Genomic DNA, 20,832 nt, shown 5'->3' with positions numbered 1-20,832 from the left:
CAGACGGAGCTTCCGATAGTAAACTAAAACCTTAATTACAAGTTTATTTGTTTGTTTCAGAAAAGGATCAAATTTATTAAGTAGAAATCTACGATAAGAGGAGAGGATCAGGGTTAAGAGAGGTTCAGAAACATCAGTTTATGGTTGAGACTCGATAATCTGTAGCTTATCGGAGTGAGTATCCCAGAGGATTGAACCATCCATTTTAAGCATTGTCCTCGAAATCTTTCTAGATGCAGTCTGATCATCATTCTGTTTAGTTTAGATAGTAGATATATACATGGTATTTAATAGTTGATTGATATTTGATTTGGAGTGGCTGTGGTGCCATCATAGAACACGTAGTCTATGGAACCAGGTCTGTGAATCTCAACCGCGGAAGATTCAGGTATGTGAAATAATCAAATACGAAAACATAATATTTATACAGGTTTGCCTCAAGGTGAGACTACGTTTTGTCTTCCGTTGCTGCAATCATTCACTGAGATGAAGAAAAAGTTTACAAGAGAAAATCGCACACACCATTCTCTCATGATCATCAATCCCTAATAATTATACCCCAAATGATAGGAGAAAACTAAAGCAACCGAAATACTAGTATGAAATCAGCAAACTAAGATATTAATTAGACTCCACAACTTAACAGGTAGTTGATAAAAAATAAAAAAATGGGAGTATTTAACGGCGTTGCCCCGCTACCCAGTTTGAAGTGAGAGAGTAGAAATTGTTTTTGGCCGAAGAGATGCCACGAAATGGAGGTTGATTGTCATGAGTTGCTTTCGGCAGGAAATGGGCGAATGAGTCCCTAGTTGAAAAGATGAAATAAGGACGGAGTTGGGCATATTCTATCACCAAACCTTTACCTAATTTTAGTAGGAGAAGGGGAATTACAAGGAAGGTCCATAAAGATTGACATAGACGTAGACCAATCCCGATGTTCTTCATCTCAGATATGCTAATAATAACTTCCCTTTTCGTTTTCAGCGTTCAGTAAGCTGACAAGGATGCTCTTATTTAAGTGTGTCTAGAATAAGACAGACGACTTTCTAGACTACCCACGGTCTTCTTATGGATTCTGGTGCGGAAGGTAGTGACAGCATCGATCATATTATATAAGCAAGAAAATTAACGTTGGAATGGCTGATCGGCTTTGTTATTTCGGTTGGGTGCTAGCTTCTGGTGTTTGAGTAATAGTGAGATGAGGAAGAAAGCGTTCAGAGGTGTCTGTTCTGTTCTGTTCTGTTCCATTAATGACTAATTGATATAGAAATGGTAGCTTTGCTTTCAGCCTCCGCCATGGCATCGGCGTCAGTTTCAATTCGTCGTGAAGGAGGGGGAACGGTAACAGAAACAGTCTTCTGATCTAATCTGGTTTTCTTTCTTTAAACTTTTACCCATTTTTGAAAGGTATTAAGTGACGCCTAGGCGTTGTCCAAACTCCGAACTGTATTTTTTTTCTTTTTCTCTCTATATAAATGGGACGAAAAGGAAAGGAGTCGAGCTCCCTCCCGTGTTAGGCTGAGCTGACGTGGTATGACGTTGGCGAGCAGCGAGGCAGCTAAAGTGAGTCGCTTCAGGCCCTTCCCTTGAATCTTGACTGCTTTTGGCTAGTTTCTCCGAGTTCGATGCGACTCAATTCGACCGAAAGAAAGAATGCCGAGTCCAATTACGGGAAGAGAAACAGACAGGAAACGTGGAAGTAATGAAACGGCAAACAAGTGATGGGCGACCCAGTCGGAACGGTCTGGCCGAATAAAAACTAAAAAGAGGCTCAATATGAAAGAAAGGTTGGGGAAGAGACAAACGGGACGCGTTTTTGCATTTTTGTGGTGTTTTTCTGCGTTTCCGAGTAACCATCAGACATCTATCGTATTCAGCAGTTGGCTGGATCCTCCTCCTCTCTCACATTCTTTCCAATTTTCTTTCTTTCACCTTCTGATTATTAGAGCAGAAAACAGGATTCTGAATATTTGTATCAGATTCAGACCAGACTTGGTTTTCTTTTACGAAGTAAAATTATTAAAAGAAGACTTGTAAGTTGAAGCGATTCGGCAGGTGACGGTGCCAACGCTGGTTAGCTCGGATTCTGCGCGTCTTGCCACGTGGTTATGCGGGACGGGGGAGGAATACTCTGCTGACATGTTCCTCCGACTGATTGAGTGGTAGCCGAGTCGGATATTCGTTTCTGGAACGTGGATGGATGTAGCCTAAGCTGTAAGCAATCTGCAATCAGTCCTCGTTTTCATGCGGGAAAAGAGGAATTTAAGAGTAAATCATCAGAATTTCTAAACCAAACGGAGGCTTTGCTTTCAAAGGAAAGTAGATTGTACTGAAATTGAAATTTGAAGGGGATGAAACCCAGTACATGAAGCTTTCTTCTTCTTCCCAGAACCCAGAACCCATAGATATGTCGCTGCTAGCCTACTTCCCATCCCTTCAACTGCTGCTTTCCTCTCCCTTTCTCTCCTTTTCAACAACTTTTTTCACTTTTAATTTTAGGGCAGAGAATTTCACATCAACATCAAACTTTAACATCTTCTCATAATTATAATAAAGTGAATGATCACTTGAAAGTTTCACATATTAAACCATATTGACACTACTCCACTACATTACATCTGTCTTTTCATCTTCGCGGCATGCATGAATCGTAGAATCATGAAGTGCACCCACAGATTTTAACAACAAAAGGATGAAAACGAATTGGAGAGAATGGGAGAAGTGATATGCAGCATGGAAATGGAAAACGATGACCCCTAAATCCTTATCGTACCCTCTTCCTTCATTAAAGGCATGGATGGAACACGATACGACCAAATATTGCATCGCCTATCCCTTCTCTCGCTCGCTCCTCTACGCCATCTAAAGTTTCAGTAAATTGGTATGGATGATTCATGCACCATAAACCATTCAATTCAACACAGTATTTATAGCAATAATGTGTGTGTGTGTGTGTGTGTGTTTGCATTTTTTGGACTTCTGAGTCCTGATCCATTGAACAGCTCTATCTTTTTAACCTTTTGTCGTATAATCAATCACACTACCGGCAAATTTTGAGAAAATGCAAATGTATGGTTAAGACTCGGGAGAAATAAATCCCTCCAGCTTCTTCCTATAATTCAAGGTTCGCAGGAAAGAACCTGAATGCGGGTAAACTAGGATTCTTTGCTATCGATCAAACTTCATTTACAGTACTAAATCAGGAACCTAAATTTGCAAGGAACCAATCACGTAGGAAAGGAGAAGCAGAAATCGCAGTGAATGGCACTGTTTCATCCTGCTTCTGTTTGAGGTCGACAATGAACAGATACACAAAAGGAAATTGGTATTAATTAGCATACTATGACGAGGGTAAGTGTAATAGGGTGCATTGTCAACACAGCCATAGAATTAGAAGAAGTGGAAAAAAGGATAAAAAGGGTTCATTTGATAACACACATGAGCACAAGGATCGTAAAAAGGATGATAATGAATCAAACCCATCTCTTAATATTTCACAAAGATGAAAAAATTACAAATGAATGAATGCACTGGTGAGATATAGGAAATGGGCGGCATCCAACAAAAGAATACATGTACATGAGAGAGCTATATCCAGTGGGTATTTCTAATTTTTCTACCAAACTGTATACTGTATGGAGTGCACGTCTGACATCTACACGTCTTCCTTTTACCAGTAATAATAAGAAGATTCAGAGGGATCTCATCAAATCCCGGAATCCAGAAAGGCAATCCCAATCTAATGTAATATCTCAAATTGCATCGGCTCATATGTTATTATTCTCTAGTAACTCCACAGGCTTTCCAAGTCAATAGGTCCAGCAGAAGGAGGGCCCTCAAGGTCTTCTTCATAAGATCTATTTCTGCTCATCTCTTGCTTGGAAACCCCGGATGAAATCTCCGTGTGCACATCGGTGGTGATGCCCGTGTCCTGCGAAACCATGGACTGGTTAGAGAACTGTTCTACTTTACACGGTTTCCTCAACCCAGCTACTTCCGGGGTGGAGGCTAGAGCTCTCAACATTGCGTGATCAGGAGAGCTGAAGCCGGTGGTTGGAAAGCTTGGAATTGTATTGCTCCTAACCTGGTGCAGGTATCCCAGATTCTGTGATCCTTGAACTGTGAAAACAGGATTGGAGAGAGGAATTTGAGGATAGTAAACGGAATTCTGAGGATTTTCTTGAACGGTGTTTGGTAGATTATTATAACTCTTGTGGTCTTGCCGGTCCCCCCTCATGCCTGAGGACATGTAGGAAATATGAATCCCCTCTGGTGTTCTCACTAGAGAGGAAGCAGTGCTTGTGCCTTTGTAATCGTCATCCTCGTCGTTCAGGAAGCTTGAACCTGGCCTGTTCAAGTAAGGAGGATCCATGAGGGGTGGCAAGGAAGAAGAATCCATCAGATCATCCATAAACGAGTTCATCCTTTGCATCCCAGGAATTGAACTTTTCTTGATGCCAGTGTTCTTGTGGAACACCCGGCATACTACCCATTCGTCCTGCAACCGGTTACAGATAGTTTAGAAAACACGATATATAGTGGCTGTAAGAAGGAATAAAAAAAAGAACAGGCTACATGATTGAATGGAACGAGTCTGCAGATTTGGAAAAGATACAAAAACTAGATATATTTTTTAACCTTTGCAGTTTTCTGAAGATTGTAATAGGAGAGTTTGCCTTCGAGTCTGTATTCGTGCATGACCCAGTTGGTCTTCTCTCCTTTGGGCGCTCTCCCTCTGTAGAAAACAAGGGTTTTTTTCATACCAACAAGGCAGCCTTTTCCCTTGTAAATCTCCTTATCCTTGCCTGTAGCCTTCCAGTACCCGGCTTCTGTAGCTCTGTTTGTTCTCATACCTGTTGGGTACTTTCTATCTCTCTGACAGAAAAAGTACCATTCTTTCTCGCCCATTTTTGCTTTCCCTGCAATCCGAATTCAGCAAAAATGGCAAATCTAAGTCCAAAAAGATGTAATGATGATAAAAGGCGTAGAATAGGAATTTTAAAAAGATAATAAAAATCCGCGGGAATGAGAGGCGGTAGCTTACTTGGTAGATCCCATGGCTCAGATTTATTCAAATCAACCTCTCCAATAGCTTTGGCGGTGAACTTGTTGTTCAGAACCTTTTCAGAGAGATAGCAAGTTATGATTTCTTCATCTGTTGGATGGAATCTGAAACCAGGAGGCAGTTCCAAATTGTCATCTCCATTGCTGAGGATGGAAATCTCCTCCATGGTCATAGTGAAATACCCCAATGATCGATCTGTTGTCCTGGAGGAAAATTGAAAGGAAGGAATCTGCAAAAGCAAAATCTTCTAATCCCGCCAAGAAATTACAAGAAAAAGAACCCAGTCGGAAGCGAATTGCGAAGGTAAATTTCAATCAGTATATGCTGAGAAAAAACAAAAAAAAAAAGCGACCAAAGAGTATCAGGGCTGAAACGAACGGAAAGAAGTGTGACGACAGAGAGAAGGGAAGAGAGAGGAAGAGGGGGTAGCAGGGCAGGGAAAAGTCGCTAATCGCGAAGTTGATCGTCCTGGGAGGAGGAAAAATGAGGGAAGCGGTTAAGAAAGAAGAAAGTGGGGAAGTGGAAGGGAACTTAAATAGAGATTATAGAGGGAGGGCGTAAGTTCCGTGTTGTGCAAGGCGCTTCTGCCATAAGCCTCTCTTGGGTTTGTTTACTCACGATGCCGTTTTCTCTCTCTCTCTCTCTCTCTTGTCTGTTGTCTGTAGCGCTCTTAACACCTCCTCCCTCTTCGAAGTGGATGAGATATTGTTATCAAGGGATGAGAAAAAGAGCAGAAGAAAAAGGTAGAAGCATCCATGCAGCTGGACCTAGGGGGGGAGTTCCCTGTAACAAAAATCTCTGTTCAAACTTGAAAAGGTATCTTTTCCGTGGACCAAAAAATAAAAAAGGTTTTTTTATCACTAATGATTAATCAAGCAGGAGCGGCGGCGATGCGAGTTGTGAGACCGCCGTGAAGCCGGCGCAGAGGCCGTGAGCGCCGCCGTTTCTCTCATGCGCCGCGGGTTTGCTCCGTGTCAGCCCAAGAGGACGCCAGCTCATCACCAAATTTCCTCTAATTTTAAATATTTAGAATTATCATTATCATTATTTTTAAGAAAGGCGAGTGGCTACGAGAGCAGAAGAGGGGGATTGGCCGACGGGTGGGAGCAAGTGGCCAGGCCTAACTAACTCCTTTCGCTGTTGACTTTTGGACCAACTCTCTCCTGACGCGAAGCTTCCTCTGACGTTCACTAACGTCATCCTTGCGGTTCTTTTATTCGGATCCTCCATAGATTTCGGTTATTCGCCTTCAGATTTAATTCATCGCAACGTGAATAAGAAACAAGCAAATTCAAGTAAAACCCCGCAGCTGTTTGATTTGCTGGATTATGGATTAGTTGATTCTTGAGTTTACCTCTTCCTCGTCAGAGAAAAAGGAACTCAAGTCAACCATATAAGCAAGTAAAAGAGGCGAGGGCAAGAGGGTGGGCTAGGGAAGAAGACACTGGAAAGCATCCCAAGTCGAAGAAAAATGGTGTTGGAATGCAACCCGGCGGAGGGCAGCCGCACAACATTGTCCCCCTAATCACATGCTTCAAGTAACAGATAAAAAATAATCAACTCGAAGACGAAGACGAAGAGAAAAGATTTAAAATTTGTGCAATATTTGAAAGTCAAAAAACGACTTTTTAGTTTTAGGTTGGTGAGGATATGTAGAATATAGATGGGGTTTTAGGTGAAGCCGCTTTGAATCAATGAAAGTATGAAATCTTTACAGAGGAAAGGAGGGTTTTGTCTTAATCACGAGAATACAATAGGTTGCCCGTTACATGCTTCTGTGTAAATAAATCCATCCATCATCCATCCATCAATCATTCAATAATCAACGACTCTGGGATTATTAATAAAAGTAAATGATAATGAAGGGGGGATGAGGAAATATGGATTCATGAAATCATGTGGTGGGCTCGGGAGAATGACACTTGTCTGTCGCTTTGCGCCTGCTTTGTCTGCCTCATCGTCTTATCCTTACCGTCCGCCCGAAACGCGTCCTCTCCCTCTGCTTCTGCTCTTAATATATGCCCCCCGCCATTAAGGTGGATTAACTAATCTAAACTTATTATTATTAAAAACAGAACAACACATGACAACTTTTGCAATTTAATCTCCCTTCTCAGTCAACTATTCCAGCTCATCTTCATTCTCATCCCATCTTCTTCACCCACGTGAAGCTCTCAGTCAAGGTTAAAACACTGTAAATTGCTCTTCCTTCCGCTCATGAAACCCAGATTTATGCTACTTCATGTGATCATGACCTTTTCACGTTAGGCACAGACGATTTTGTTTACCAAACATAATCCCATCCCTAGAATTAGTTTCGTCTTTCAACAGCATTATAAAACTGCGGTTTCGGCAGATCTTATTTCCGTATGAATGTGTCTCTTCTTTTTCAACAAAACCCTTCTAGTGTTAAATAATATGAATTTCTTAACAGCCACTGGGAATGTGCAGCAACGAAGCCGAACAATATCGTTTAGACAAGAACGTAACACAATCATCATTATTGCTCCCTAAAGGATGCATCACAACCGTTGCTTTCTATCTAATCCTCCTTAAATATATTTAGTCATGTTTGCAGTGACCCAACAGCGGAACGTGGGCGCACTTGCTCTTGCTCCCGGGGAATCCAACTCTCTGTAGCGGACAGTAATGTAGCCGCGGAAGGAAGATAAAACAGCAACGTTCAGGGAATTGTCATATGTGTTATCTCTGATCCCATCACTCTTCCATCTTTCCTGAAGAACGATTTGTTTATACCATACAACAGAGGAACGATGATCGGGAAGAAGAGATTAGAAAGATCAATCCCAGTGACTCGTAGAGGATATAATCCCAGATGCTTGTGGAGTATGTATTTGAAACACACAGACGGATCACAAAGGGAGGTAGCCACCACCAGGCCTATAAACACTATTCTTCTCCCAACGCATAGAACTCACAACACACAGATACTTGCTATAGATAATGTGTCAAATGGTAGAGTCGCACGCAGCATTCATCTGAATCTTTAAAACAACACAAGCGAGTGTACTAGGCAATCAAAAGACGCAAACGAAACATCATTAACACAGACATTGTCCCCCCAGACCACTAATGTCAACTATGATGAAGATACTGATTGCAGAACACATTTCAAAAGCAACCCAGGTAACAACAATCCTGCATCCACGGAAACGAACAAAGGCTTAGATGGTTTGTCATGCAAGAAGAAGATCTACACTTTCACGGGTGATGTAACAAATTTCATATTTTTTTCTGTATGAGAGGAACCGTAGCAACTTTAAAAGCACCTCTTTCTTCAATTTATAATGTTTTCAGAAAGATGTGCATTTCTTAATAGGTCTTCTCCTTGTCTCAACATTGTTTTTCCTTTACAAGATGCCAATTTCAGCACAGATATACCAAGAGAAAGTTTCATTGTTAAGTTTCTTTTTACTTAAGCTTCACAAAGTTCATATCCCTTCAGTACAAATATAAAAAAAACTACAACAATGCAAAAATGACAGACCACCAATGGTAAAACAAACTACAAGAAATTATTTCACCTCGTCACCCAGTATTAAGCAGTAAAAATTTTCAATACTTGTTTCAATAAGGAAACTATAGAATCACGTGCAATACCCCTCACAAATGCAAGAAATGAGGATAATGTGGCATCTAGAATGCTTTTCAGTGCATAACAATTAAAGATCGAAGAATAAAAAAACAAGATATAAACATGTTGATGTTAATCTCTTGCATGAAAAAACTAACAAAAAACAACAGCCACTTGACAAACTTCTAACAAGAGAATGAGAATTGAGCTAGTCTTTCAAATACTTCACTCACAAATTTTTGGTAGGAAGATAAAAGAGGAAGAAATCAGGCCAACTTACAGTAGGGAGCAATCTTCCACTTCTGATTCCCTCCTTTCTTCCACTCCCAAAGCACCAGAACGGTGCCATCATGCACTCCTCCATGGTTCTTGTCCCCATTGAAAGCATCCAAGTTCAGCCGAATGTTGTTTACCATCCGTACTGCCCTGAAACCCTCACCTGTATCCCTGCTTTCTGTCCAAAGGACTGACTCATCAAGAACATCTGGGTTGTATGGGCAAAGCTGAACCTGCAATAGTTAATGTAGAAAAGGTTAAATTTATTGAAGGTTGCTACTTTTATGTACTCATTAACAAATTGCCCAAGGAGCTACAGGTGACAAACAAATTCATAATGGACAAATTGATAGAATGCAAAAAAGAAAAAGAAAAATCTGTGAATTCATCAAAACATACAGCCATCGTTTCTGTTAAAAGTGTTAAGGAAAAGTTATAAATATTGATGATTGTTCTTTAGAAAATAGCTATATGAGATGATGGACCATCACTCAAACTGAAAACCTCCACCTACCAAAAGTTTATTGTGGCTACAACCAGAAGAAAAGAAATGTGAACCAACAACTTTCAAATTGAGCACACAATTTTTTATGCCTTCTCTAGATTATAACATATATTATTAAATCAGTATGGATGACAAAAATACAACAGACAAACTATATCAGCTTGAACCCCAAGAAAATAAAACTATGAGACAACACCATATGCACATCAGTGATTAGCAATTATCAAATAGTCACCTTGAAAAAGGGGATAAATTTAAGAATAAACTTCACTGGCATAGCTCACATTGGCAGTTGAAACCACAAAAGGAAAACTCAGGAATTAGAATTAGATCAGGTAAGATAAGTCCGGGGGGGGAATTTAAGAATAAACTTCACTGGCATAGCTCACATTGGCAGTTGAAACCACAAAAGGAAAACTCAGGAACTAGAATTAGATCAGGTAAGATTAGTCCTAGATCAGATAAGATAAGTCCGGGAGAGGAGGGGGGGGAAGAAGACCGTAAGTCAAATTATCTTTTGGTGATCCATGCATTGCACTGAAATGGTTGAACTCTTTTTGCACTAATCCTACATGCAATATGTTAGTGGTTGGGTAACAGTTAAGACACCCAAAATGCCTCATGAGAGGTTGAGCAGACACAGAAATCATAGTGACTACTAAAATTTCAAACATCAGATTCTGGCCATTGATTACTTGGACTTTGGATATCCATTGTCAAGTGGCTCATTCTACAAACGTCCTCAGTGGCCTAAATATGTTTATGGATAAAACATATGATACAAATTATTTCCAATAACACTTCTAAAATCAAGAAGAAATAGAGACAGGAAGTCCACCTCAGTAGATATTCTTTGAGGAAAATTTAATCATTTCAGGAGCATAAGGGTCTGTTTGGAACCCTTAGAAAAGAAAAGAAAAGGAGAAAGAAAGTGATTTTCTGCTGTTTGGCAACAGAAAATCATGGAGAAAAAAGAGAATGAGACTCAGTTATAACATTTTCCATCTTAAAATGATGGAATTCCAAGAGAAAATAAAAGAAACATAAAGGGGTAGAGAGAATTTTAACTATCAAAATTTTAAAATATTACTAATTTTCTTTTCCTTTTCATTTTGCATGTGCATCCAAACAAGAGCAACTCTATTTCTCTTTCATTTTCCATGGACATCCAAACAAGAGAAACTATATTTCTGTTTCATTTTCCATGGACATCCAAACAAGAGAAACTATATTTCTGTTTCATTTTCCATGGACATCCAAACAAGAGAAAAGAAATCACTTTTCTTTTCTCTCTCTTTCTCTTCTCTTTCTTTTCTTTTCTAGAGGTTCCAAACAGACCCTAAGGACAGGACAAGATAAAGACTTGGTTGATTTGCTGAATTAACATGGACAAATCTCATTAGACGCAGCTGACTCTCAATGCTGAGTCAATTATGTGTCAGACTCTTGTCCTTTACTGATAGTGGAATGAAAGTAAGGTGGATGTTATCAAATATGAGTTGTCTTCTATCATGAAGCAGCTGGCCAAGTTTTCCAACCATTAACCAAGTCTAGCAAATAACAAACCAAATCTATTTTTGAATGACATACCACACTAAATTTCATCAACCAGCAAACTTCAAACTGTTTAGACAGTTAGAATCCCCTGATTGAAGTTATGCACAAAATCTCAGCTGAGATAAACACCATACATATTCAGTGAATGACAAGACATGTTACTATGAACTGTACTTAAGAATATAATTATTATCATTTCATTGAAAATATTATATTATGCTAGGAAACTTTTCAAAAAAACCTTACGCTTGAAATAAACAGCAAAGTTACTAAAATATAACTCCTTTTAAGCATCTATATCTAAGTCAGGATGTTTTAGAAAGTGAAGAAAGACATGCGATAAAGTTTTTAAGCATTGAAATTAACTGTCAAGAAGATGGCTTTCAACTATATATCTAAGTCAAGATGTTTTAGAAAGTGAAAGAAGACGTGTGATTAAGTTTTAAGCATTGAAATTAACTGTTAAGAAGAAGGCTTTCAACTACTTTTCCGAATGAGCACACATACTCAAAGGATCCTGAGGATCACAGTAGTTCTAACCGATCTCTAGTATCTGAACAACATTAAACACAGAATTTTAGTTAGATATGACATCCAGGCTATTTAGAGAATCATTGATGATTAAAAAAGAGATAAAAAAAAAGAGCTAAGAGTAAATATTTAGACATGGAATATGTTTACTATAACCCCTTCATTACTTCAGAGTGTACAACAACTTACTGGATGGGTGGCTCCAATGGAGTGCTTTAAGGCCTGACCAGTAGCGTTATTCACAAGTGCAAAACTGGGAAAGCCTTCTTCGTCTTTCACCCTTATACTGTACTTCTCGTCTTTGATCCAATGCTGCATGAGAAAGAATTAAGAGGAAAAACAGAGATTTTTCAATTAAAAAAAGAAAGGACCCAGAATTTAAGCATAGGGAAAATTTAACTAGAAGAAAACTAACAAAGAAAATGACAAGAGTCTATTTCTGAAACAAAAAATAATGAACAAAATGAAATAACGTGAAATTGCAGCATGATAATGAACACGATAGAGCCCGTAAGAGAGGACACAAAACACAACGCCTCCGAAAGCGAATTTAAAGAACAAAAAAAAAAAAAAATGAGGCGAAATTCTATTCCTGTTACAGTGGAAGATGATATAAAACAAATAAACAAACATACAAACGTGAGAAATACTGATATTGAGACTTGCCTGAAACTCATCACTGGGATCAGCTATTGCGAGGATAACTTTCCCATCTCTGATGGTAAGCGAGTACCTCTCCTCAGCCTGACAGAAGACTCTGACGGTGCGCTTCTGAGCGAGCTCAGAGGTCCCGTGGCTATGATGATGAAAGAAAGAAGTAAAAGGGTTGTTACGACCATGATGCCTGTCGGGAGGACGAGGTTCAGATGGGTCTTGGTTAACCTCATGGGCAACGTGCACTGCGGAAGAATAAGTAGGTGGTGGGAAGCCAAAATCAGAGGGTGGGGGAGGCCTCTGATATCCGGGTTCTACTTGATCCTGCCTTGAATAGGGAGGTTGGAGCGGCGGTTGATAGGGACGCGGGTAGGGAAATTCTCCGCGAAACTCTTCACCTCCGGTGTATCCAGGCATTTGGTTTTCATAAGGATGTAAAGGTCGTGGTGGTGGTGGTGGGTATCCTTCTTCCTCAAACGCTTCTCTCCTAGGGTAGTTGGTGGAGTGAGATTGATGTTGTGGAGGCGGGTAGGATTGCTGTTCTTCATCCTGTCCGCCATAGTGGTGCGGTGGTGGTGGTGGGTATCCTTCTTCCTCAAACGCTTCTCTCCTAGGGTAGTTGGTGGAGTGAGATTGATGTTGTGGAGGCGGGTAGGATTGCTGTTCTTCATCCTGTCTGCCATAGTGGTGCTTGTTGTGACCAAATGGGAATTCCATTGACAGCGTCTGATTTTGCGCAGGCGAAGAGCGCAAGAGACTGCGATAGGTTTATAAGACCTGGGAAGTAGAGTTCTGTTTATACCATCAATGTATATGTATGTATAATAGTTTGGTCGGTGGACGTCCATCAATCATCGGGGCAGGCAGGGAACGTGTTAAGTGGCTGACGAAGAGCTTGATTGAAATGTGATTTTTGTGCTGTGGGAATAATTAAAAAAGAAGGGCGCGGGTGAGGAGGTTGATCAGCAGTGTCCACGAAGCATCGATCAGTCCGCAATATATGAAAAATGTTAAAAAGTTGATTAGAGGTGGCCGAGCAATCATCTCTGTTTTCGTTGTTGCCGACTGCGACAGATACAAACATGTAGTAAATCCTCATTCTGCGTCTGTTTAAATGCAAGATTTCGTTTTAGGTAGGTTAAATGGGCTAAGTAACCATGTAATTAGGCAGATCTCTTCCCATCACGAACAAGAAGAGAGAAGAGGTGAGTAGAATTCGATTATATTCTACTATTAAGGGGACTAGCCGTGTTATTGATATATTTACTAAAAAACCATCTGAATTCTAATTAAATGCAAGGTAGTGGAGAAATCAAGGTTGCGGCATCATCAAATAGATCTCACCGTCGCCATGGCAGGTTCTCTGGGAGATCAGGCTCGGCAAGCGTAAAATGCAACCGTTCAATTCCGCGCGCGCTGGTCAAGTTAATCCACCGACGTAGTAATAAAGAACCGACAAGGGTATTATAATTCAATTAAAAGAAAATATACGAGGTCAACAAGATGATTTGTCCGGAGACGAATGGTATTCATCATCGTGTAACTGAGGTGAGAGGGCTAAAATGTCCAAGAAAAGATGGGGGCCAAAAACTTACAGGTGCATCGGATTCCACTGTCACAGTGGAGAGGAAAGGGACGACCGCAGTCGCAGACATAATTGTCCAGTAATCCGTATCATCCTCAGCTTTTTATTCGCCACTTTCCTTGTAAAGTCGTAACAAGCAAAAATCTCTGCTTTCCAGTGGCGCATCGAGTACGATTGATTCTGGTGCTCGACTTTTGCTGATTCAAGCACCTGTGAGACAGGCGGACGCGACGAGGCCTTGTGCTATAGCTCTTTCAAAGGATTAATCCCAGATGGTTGCGGAGTATGTATTCGACAAAGGGAGGTGGATCGCAAGGGAGATTGTCACCACCAGGCCCATTAAGATTCTTCTTTCTCCCTGCTACATTTAAACACCCAATCTATAAAACTCACAACACACAAATACTTGCAGAGATAACGGGTGAAATGGTACAGTCGCCATGCAGCATTCACTTTAACCTTTAAAACAAAACAAGCGAGAGAAATAATGCATTATAAAGACACAAAACAGGCATCATTCACTCCAGAGATATTCCCTCCAAACACTATTGTTAACTAGATGAAGATACTGATTGCAGAACACATTTCAAAGTAACCCACGCGACAACAATCATGCTTCCATGGAAACAAACAAAAGCTTAGATGATTGTCAAATTTGACATCAATGTGCATAGTATGCTCGTGATGCATTTGATAGTTAGTCAAATCTATGACACTCTTCCTATCATAATGAACAACAGTAACATCTTGATCCATGCTAACCTCGCCGTACATGGCAAGAACAACTTATGTTCTTGCCATGTACTTATACAACAATAGGTTGTAAAGTAGCTATCTAAGTGGCAATTCACAAGGGAAAAGACATCATGGGAAATGAATATGGCAAGAACATAAGGTCTTAAAGAAGCTATTCGGTTGCAAGATTTGTATGGAGAGCTTAGCATATAAATCTATCGTTCCTCTTCACCATGTAGAAATGTAATTTGACGTCAAATTGTTCTAATTCTAAATCCATAGCTACACGAGCAAGTACAACACATATACAAATGCTTCACAATAGGTGAAAAATATCATTAAAATCAACACCTACTATGAAGTTAGGTCCAAGGCTCACCCCAAAATGACTAGCCATATTTGAAAACTTTTTTTCTCAATAAAAAAACTCAACATATTTTTTCTCAATAATCCATGTGGGACTATTCCTTAATACTCCCCCTAGATAATTTGGGTGGAGACCCACATACAAGTACCTGCTCTGATACCATGTGAAGTTGGGTTCAAGATTCATCCCAAAATGACAAGCCATCTTAGGAAACCTCTTTTCTAACTAATAAACTCAACATATTTATTCTCACTAATCCATGTGGGACTAATCCTTAGCACCTACTACTTGACTATAACCTTTAGCTATCGATTGTGTCTTATATAGTATATCTTCTACATATAGCATTTGTTGGAAGGTTTAAATAAGTTGGGGTGTTATTGATGTAATTATTTTATGATTTTTGTCTATTATTTAGGGTGGAGGGTATATTTATAATATTTGTACTTTTGGCATCTATAAATAAAGTTTAACGGGGAGGGTTAGGACACAAGTCTATAACCCTATTCCTCCTATTTTCTCCCCCAATGTGTTCTCTCATCTTCCTCTCTCTTTGACGTCTCTTCTCTCTTCTCCTCTTTTCTTCCTTCTCTGTTTTACCAAATAATGTAATCTATGGAGTTTTGAAAATCAACATGGTATCAGAGCAATGATTGATTTTCAGGACTTAGAGCTACCAGTTTTTAGGATCCCATCAAACGTGTTCAACATTGTTTGGTTATCTTCTTTGGTAGACCAAACCTTCATCCAAGATTCCCAAGCAATTGTGTTCTACTGCTGGATAGAAACAAAGACTCCAAAGCTCTCAATTACTGCATGTTTACTGAGGTAAAGTCTTTTCTTCCTCCAACGATGCTTGTTTTAATCTAAGCGTGAGAGGGATATTAGATTTATTTTCATGGAAGTTGATGAAAAGGTTGGAGTTGGCGGTTACCTTGATGTTTCTTCCATCGTTCTGTTTTAGTGTTGTTGAGCACAAGGAAGCTTAGATAGTATATGAAGAAACCACAGACAACAGAGGTTAAGTATTTGATTCTCCTTTAATCTTTCAAGACTCATTGTTTGTGCTTGTTGGAAATCATCTCAGAATTTGGATTACAAACTCTGTTTCACATAGCTGCTACTCCTCATTTGTTGGTTGCATTTTCTGCCTTGTACGTTTGTCGCATTTTTTTTTCTCTAGCTTTGGGTTATCTTTCTATTACAAAGACCTTGTAAGACCAGCATCTCTGGCCTCTCTGTCGTGCTCAGAGATTGCTGAATAGAACTTGGAAAGAATCATTACACAAGGATGTGAACAATACATAGATTTGTTGGTTTGGAAAATTTCCTATCCTGATTATTATAATTAACAATAGGAGTCAGTTTTGATAGAGATAAAGATAAGAATGAGAGACGTTAAAACTGTCTCAACTGGTAACTCTAAACCCATGTAAATTTTCTTAGTGATAATGTTTATCATGTAAAACCTTATCTCTTTGTAACTTATAAATACATGTATCGATAAATGTAAAATATCAAAAAATCATTCATTTTTTTATTTATATATGATATCAAAGCTTTAGATCTCTCTGATTTCTCCTCTCTAGTGTCACTACAGAACCAGAGCCCCATTAGAGCTGCAACTCTCTGTCGTTACCAAGCCTGTCTGTATCATCGACGAATGCACCTGAGCCTCGGCCTTCCGACACCGAGCTCACCTCTATTTTGTTTTGTCGTTCCTCTCTGCCCAACCTCCTCAGTTAAACTTTTTCCAACGCCACCACCGCCAACGATCCTATCGTCATCATCACCGCACTCCCCTGAGAACCGTCGATAGTATCTAGCCATAGCCACTGTCAACAATCTTTGCCTCTGCACCCCTCGACGTCACCCAGTCTCTGCTCCTTTCGATAGTACCGTGCGCCATCCCGCTGCCGCCACCAATGATCCCGTCGTCACCATCGCCGTACTCCCCTGACAGACATTGATAGTATCTCGCCGTAGCCACCATCAATAGTATGTATCTCTACAATCGTTGACATCGCCCAGCCTCTGCTCTGTTTGACAGTACCGCACCACCGTGCGCCCTCTAGCTGCCTCCGCTGCAGTAGGTATTTCCCTTTCCCCTTCTTTCTTCCCAAATTTTTTTTCCCGACCTTCGGTTTAATCCGAGGTCTAGTTTTAATTGAATATGGGAAGAAGAAGAGCGTGCACGTGTGATTTTCACACATGCTACATTCGCCTGTGCGAAAAAAAACTAGTTTTTAACTCATGGCATCTGATGATTCTCGAATCATTATTCCCAATGCTCATGACCCAATCACACCGCTTACGGTACTCCACATCCACAACTCGGTCAAACTCACCTCTACAAATTATTTTAGCTAGAAAGCTCAGATGGAGGCTATTCTTTTTTGTTATGATCTCCTCAAGTTCGTTGACGGTTCTTATTTTCTACCTTCCTCCACAAAGATAATAAATAATCTTGTCATTCCCAATCCCGAACACACTACATGGTTTCATCAGGAAAAACTGATTTTTGGTAGTCTTATCAGTTCTCTCATGCCATCTATTATTCCATTTATCAGTCACTCAAGAACCTCTCATGAAGCCTGGAATATTTTGGCCACCCTTCATGTTGTCACATCAAATAGATCAAAGAGCAACTCAAACATACTACTAAGGGGTCTCAAATAATTTCCGAGTATATGCAGTTTATTAAAACTTGGACTAGTGAACTTGCGGCCCTAGGAAAACCCATTGATCCAGAGGATCTCACTGAGATAATTTTGGATGGGCTCAACGATGAGTACAAACCATTTATTGATACTATCAATGGTCATGACACGCCAATTTCTTTTAATGAGCTGCATGAAAAACTCATCAACAAAGAAGTCTTGCTACGTGTTCAACAAGCTCACTCCTTACCACTTTCGGCCTCTGCAAATCCTGCCAGTGCTCACCCTAATCCCGACAAGTCTGGTAATCGTAACCACCGACAACAAGGGGTGCCCTCATCCCACCCAGGTCTCCACAACATTGTCACTCCGGATGGTTGATTTCAGCCTCGACCCTACTTCGGTCGTTGCCAATTGTGCTGGGAAAAAGGACACAAGATTTCACAATGTTCTATCTTTCACCAGATGCAATAGTCTTTGCCACCTTCCCAGGCTCCTCGCACCCCCTCTTATTGGCAACCTCACCCTTCGACATCATGGCCACCATGAGTTCATCTTGCAACCACCACCTCTCCTACCGATTGTCCTTGGCTTCTGGATAATGGAGCATCGCACCATGTCACTATTGCAACCACCCTCTTGCACATTTTTATTAAATAATGTTCTTTGTGTTCTTACCATGAAATGAATCTTATTTCTATTTCTCAATTTTGTCAAACTAATCATACTTCCATTGAATTCTTACCCACTTCTTTTGTGTCAAGGATCTTCGTACGGGGGTAACATTTTTGCAGGGTCGAACTAAGGATGGTGTGTACGAATGGCCATCGTCCCAAGTCCAGTCTCCACCAATAATTGTTTTCTCTAGTGTCAAAATCACTTCGTCTATATGGCATCATCGTCTAGGTCATCTATCATCTCTAATTCTTTGGCACATCATGTCCACTTTTCAGTTGGACTTATCGCACCCTCTGAATTTTAATTTTACTTGCAATTCTTGTCAATGTAATAAAATTCACAAATTACCATTTTCCCACTCCACTGTTGTCTCTTCTTCCCCTCTTAATATTATATTCTCAGATGTCTGGACCTCTCCAATTTATTCTATCAATAATTTCAACTATTATGACATTTTTGTTGATCATTTTATAAAGTATATATGGTTTTACCTTCTCAAACAAAAATCACATGTACTTGATACCTTTATCCGATTTAAATTTATAGTTGAAAATTTCTTTGGTAAATAGATTAAGAAACTCATCTTACATCTCCTCCCCCTACATATGAACACAATGGGTATTTTGAACGACGACATCGTCATATTGTCGAAACAGGTTTGTCTCTTCTTTCTCATGCCTCCATACCTCTCTCTTACTAGTCATATGCCTTCTCCACTGTTGTCCAACTCATTAACCGGCTTCCCACACTCACGCTCAAACTTCTTTCACCCTATGCCAAACTTTTTGGTAACCCTCCTAGCTATTCTAAACTACGCATTTTTGGTTGTCTTTGTTATCCGTGGCTCCGGCCATACTCCTCTCACAAACACACTCTACATTCTTCTCCGTGTGTTTTTCTAGGGTATTCTACTACTCAAAGTGCATATCTATGTCTTGACCCCAGTACCTCTCGTCTTTATATGTCTCATCATGTTCAATTTGTTGAGTCTATCTTCCCCTTCACTTGACTTCAGTCTCATCTTGACCACCCCTCGTCTGACACACTCTCCCTTCCTCCCGGCTACTGGCACATCATCTGCAGCTTCGATACCTGCACCGTCTGCCAGCCCCATTCACGACCTCACACCTCACTCCTCTCCATCACCACACCCCACTCCAAACCACATTCCCACATCGGCCGACCCACACCCATCATCCCAACCTGCTTCCTCACCTCCCAATGATATTGTCACCAGATCCAAGAACATCATTTACAAACCCATCCAAAAACTAAACCTCATAGCCCAAGTTCCTGCATCTACCAACCGTGAACCCACAACCGTAACTCAAACTCTCACCAATCCCAAATGGCATCATGCTATGTATGATGAGTATGATGTTCTTGTTCAGAATGATACATGGGAATTTGTTCCTTCGGATCCCTCCTAAAATCTGGTTGGTTGCAAATGGATTTTTCATACTAAATATCTTTCTGATGGCTCTATTGACAGGTACAAGGGTTTCACCAGTGCCCTGGAGTTGATTATAATGAAATATTTAAATCTTGTTATCAAGCCTACCACTATTCATATTGTTTTTAGCCTTGCAGTAAGTAGTGGTTGGTCACTTCGACAACTTGATGTTAATAATGATTTCTTCAAGGTACTCTATCTAAAAATGTCTTTATGATACAACCATCAGGTTTCATTGATCGTGATAATCCCAATTATGTCTGCAAACTTCATAAGGCCCTCTACTGTCTCAAGCAAGTACCTCGTGTTTGGTATCATGAGTTGCACCAGTTTCTCATTACCTCAAGCTTCACCAACTCTCATGCAGACTTTTCTCTATTTATCTCTCACACAGGTTCAGTTGTGTTGTATATTTTGGTTTATATTAATGACATCATTATTACAAGAAACAATGATCAAGTTATGGCAATGTTCATCCACCTACTTGCTTAGAGATTCTCACTCAAGGATCTTGGCTCCTTGGCTTATATTCTTGGTATTGAAGTTGTTCCTCATTCTCAAGGCCTACTTTTGTCTCAACGTCGGTATATCTCTGATCTCCTTTCTCACACACGCATGACCAATGCAAAGCATGTCGCTACATCGTTTGCCACATCATCTACACTCACACTTCAGTCTGGCATGACACTCTCCGATGCATCTGAATATCGGACTATTGTTGGTAGTCTGCAATATTTGTCTCTTACTCGCCATGACATTGCTTATGTGGTAAATAAGTTATCTCAGTTTATGCATTGCCCTAGTTCTAATCACGGGGATGTTGTCAAACGATTGTTACGCTATCTCTGTGGAACTCTGGATCATGGTATCGTCTTACACCAACAATCTTCTTTGTCTTTCATGCGTTCTCTGATGCTGATTGGGAATGTAACAAGGATGATTTCACTTCAATTGGTGCCTATATTGTTTGCCTAAGTTGCAATCTTATATATTGGAGTTCTAAGAAGCAACAGATTGTGGCTTAATCCTCTACCAAGGCAGAATATCGATATGCTACAACCACTACAGCTGAGATCCTTTGGATTTGCTATCTTCTCACTGACCTTGGTGTTTTTCTTCCACGACAACCGGTCCTTTATTGTGACAACATTGGTGCTATAAATCTATGCTC

At 40.2% G+C, this 20,832-nt stretch overlaps 2 protein-coding genes across 3 annotated transcripts; both read right to left on the bottom strand.

Moving 5' to 3' along the window:
• Positions 1-3,501: 3,501 nt before the first annotated feature.
• LOC137956081 (NAC domain-containing protein 87-like) lies at positions 3,502-5,546 on the bottom strand. Of its 2 annotated transcripts, XM_068803400.1 has the most exons (4): positions 5,045-5,546; positions 4,639-4,919; positions 4,085-4,498; positions 3,502-3,931 (listed from the first exon to the last, which is right to left on the bottom strand). In XM_068803400.1, exons 1-4 carry the CDS (start codon positions 5,235-5,237, stop codon positions 3,785-3,787), a joined length of 1,035 nt encoding a protein of 344 aa, XP_068659501.1. In that variant the 5' UTR covers positions 5,238-5,546; the 3' UTR covers positions 3,502-3,784. The 2 variants fall into 2 exon arrangements, with proteins under 2 accessions (XP_068659501.1, XP_068659499.1); XM_068803398.1 differs by having other exon boundaries at positions 3,502-4,498.
• A 2,448-nt stretch (positions 5,547-7,994) lies between these two features.
• On the bottom strand, positions 7,995-12,994 carry LOC137955936 (ricin B-like lectin EULS3). Its single transcript, XM_068803164.1, has 4 exons — positions 12,196-12,994; positions 11,719-11,841; positions 8,941-9,169; positions 7,995-8,224 (listed from the first exon to the last, which is right to left on the bottom strand). Coding segments are annotated over exons 1-4 (1,059 nt in total). The 5' UTR covers positions 12,901-12,994; the 3' UTR covers positions 7,995-8,222.
• Between the last annotated feature and the right edge of the window lie 7,838 nt (positions 12,995-20,832).

The sequence above is a fragment of the Aristolochia californica genome, unplaced genomic scaffold (genome assembly GCF_029961685.1).
Source record: "Aristolochia californica isolate CCGP_79_NKW_82.1479 unplaced genomic scaffold, dmAriCali1.0.hap1 SCAF_2, whole genome shotgun sequence".
Taxonomy (NCBI): Eukaryota; Viridiplantae; Streptophyta; class Magnoliopsida; order Piperales; family Aristolochiaceae; genus Aristolochia; species Aristolochia californica.
Note: the sequence above shows the minus strand (reverse complement) of the source record. Positions and strands in the feature narration are given on the sequence as shown.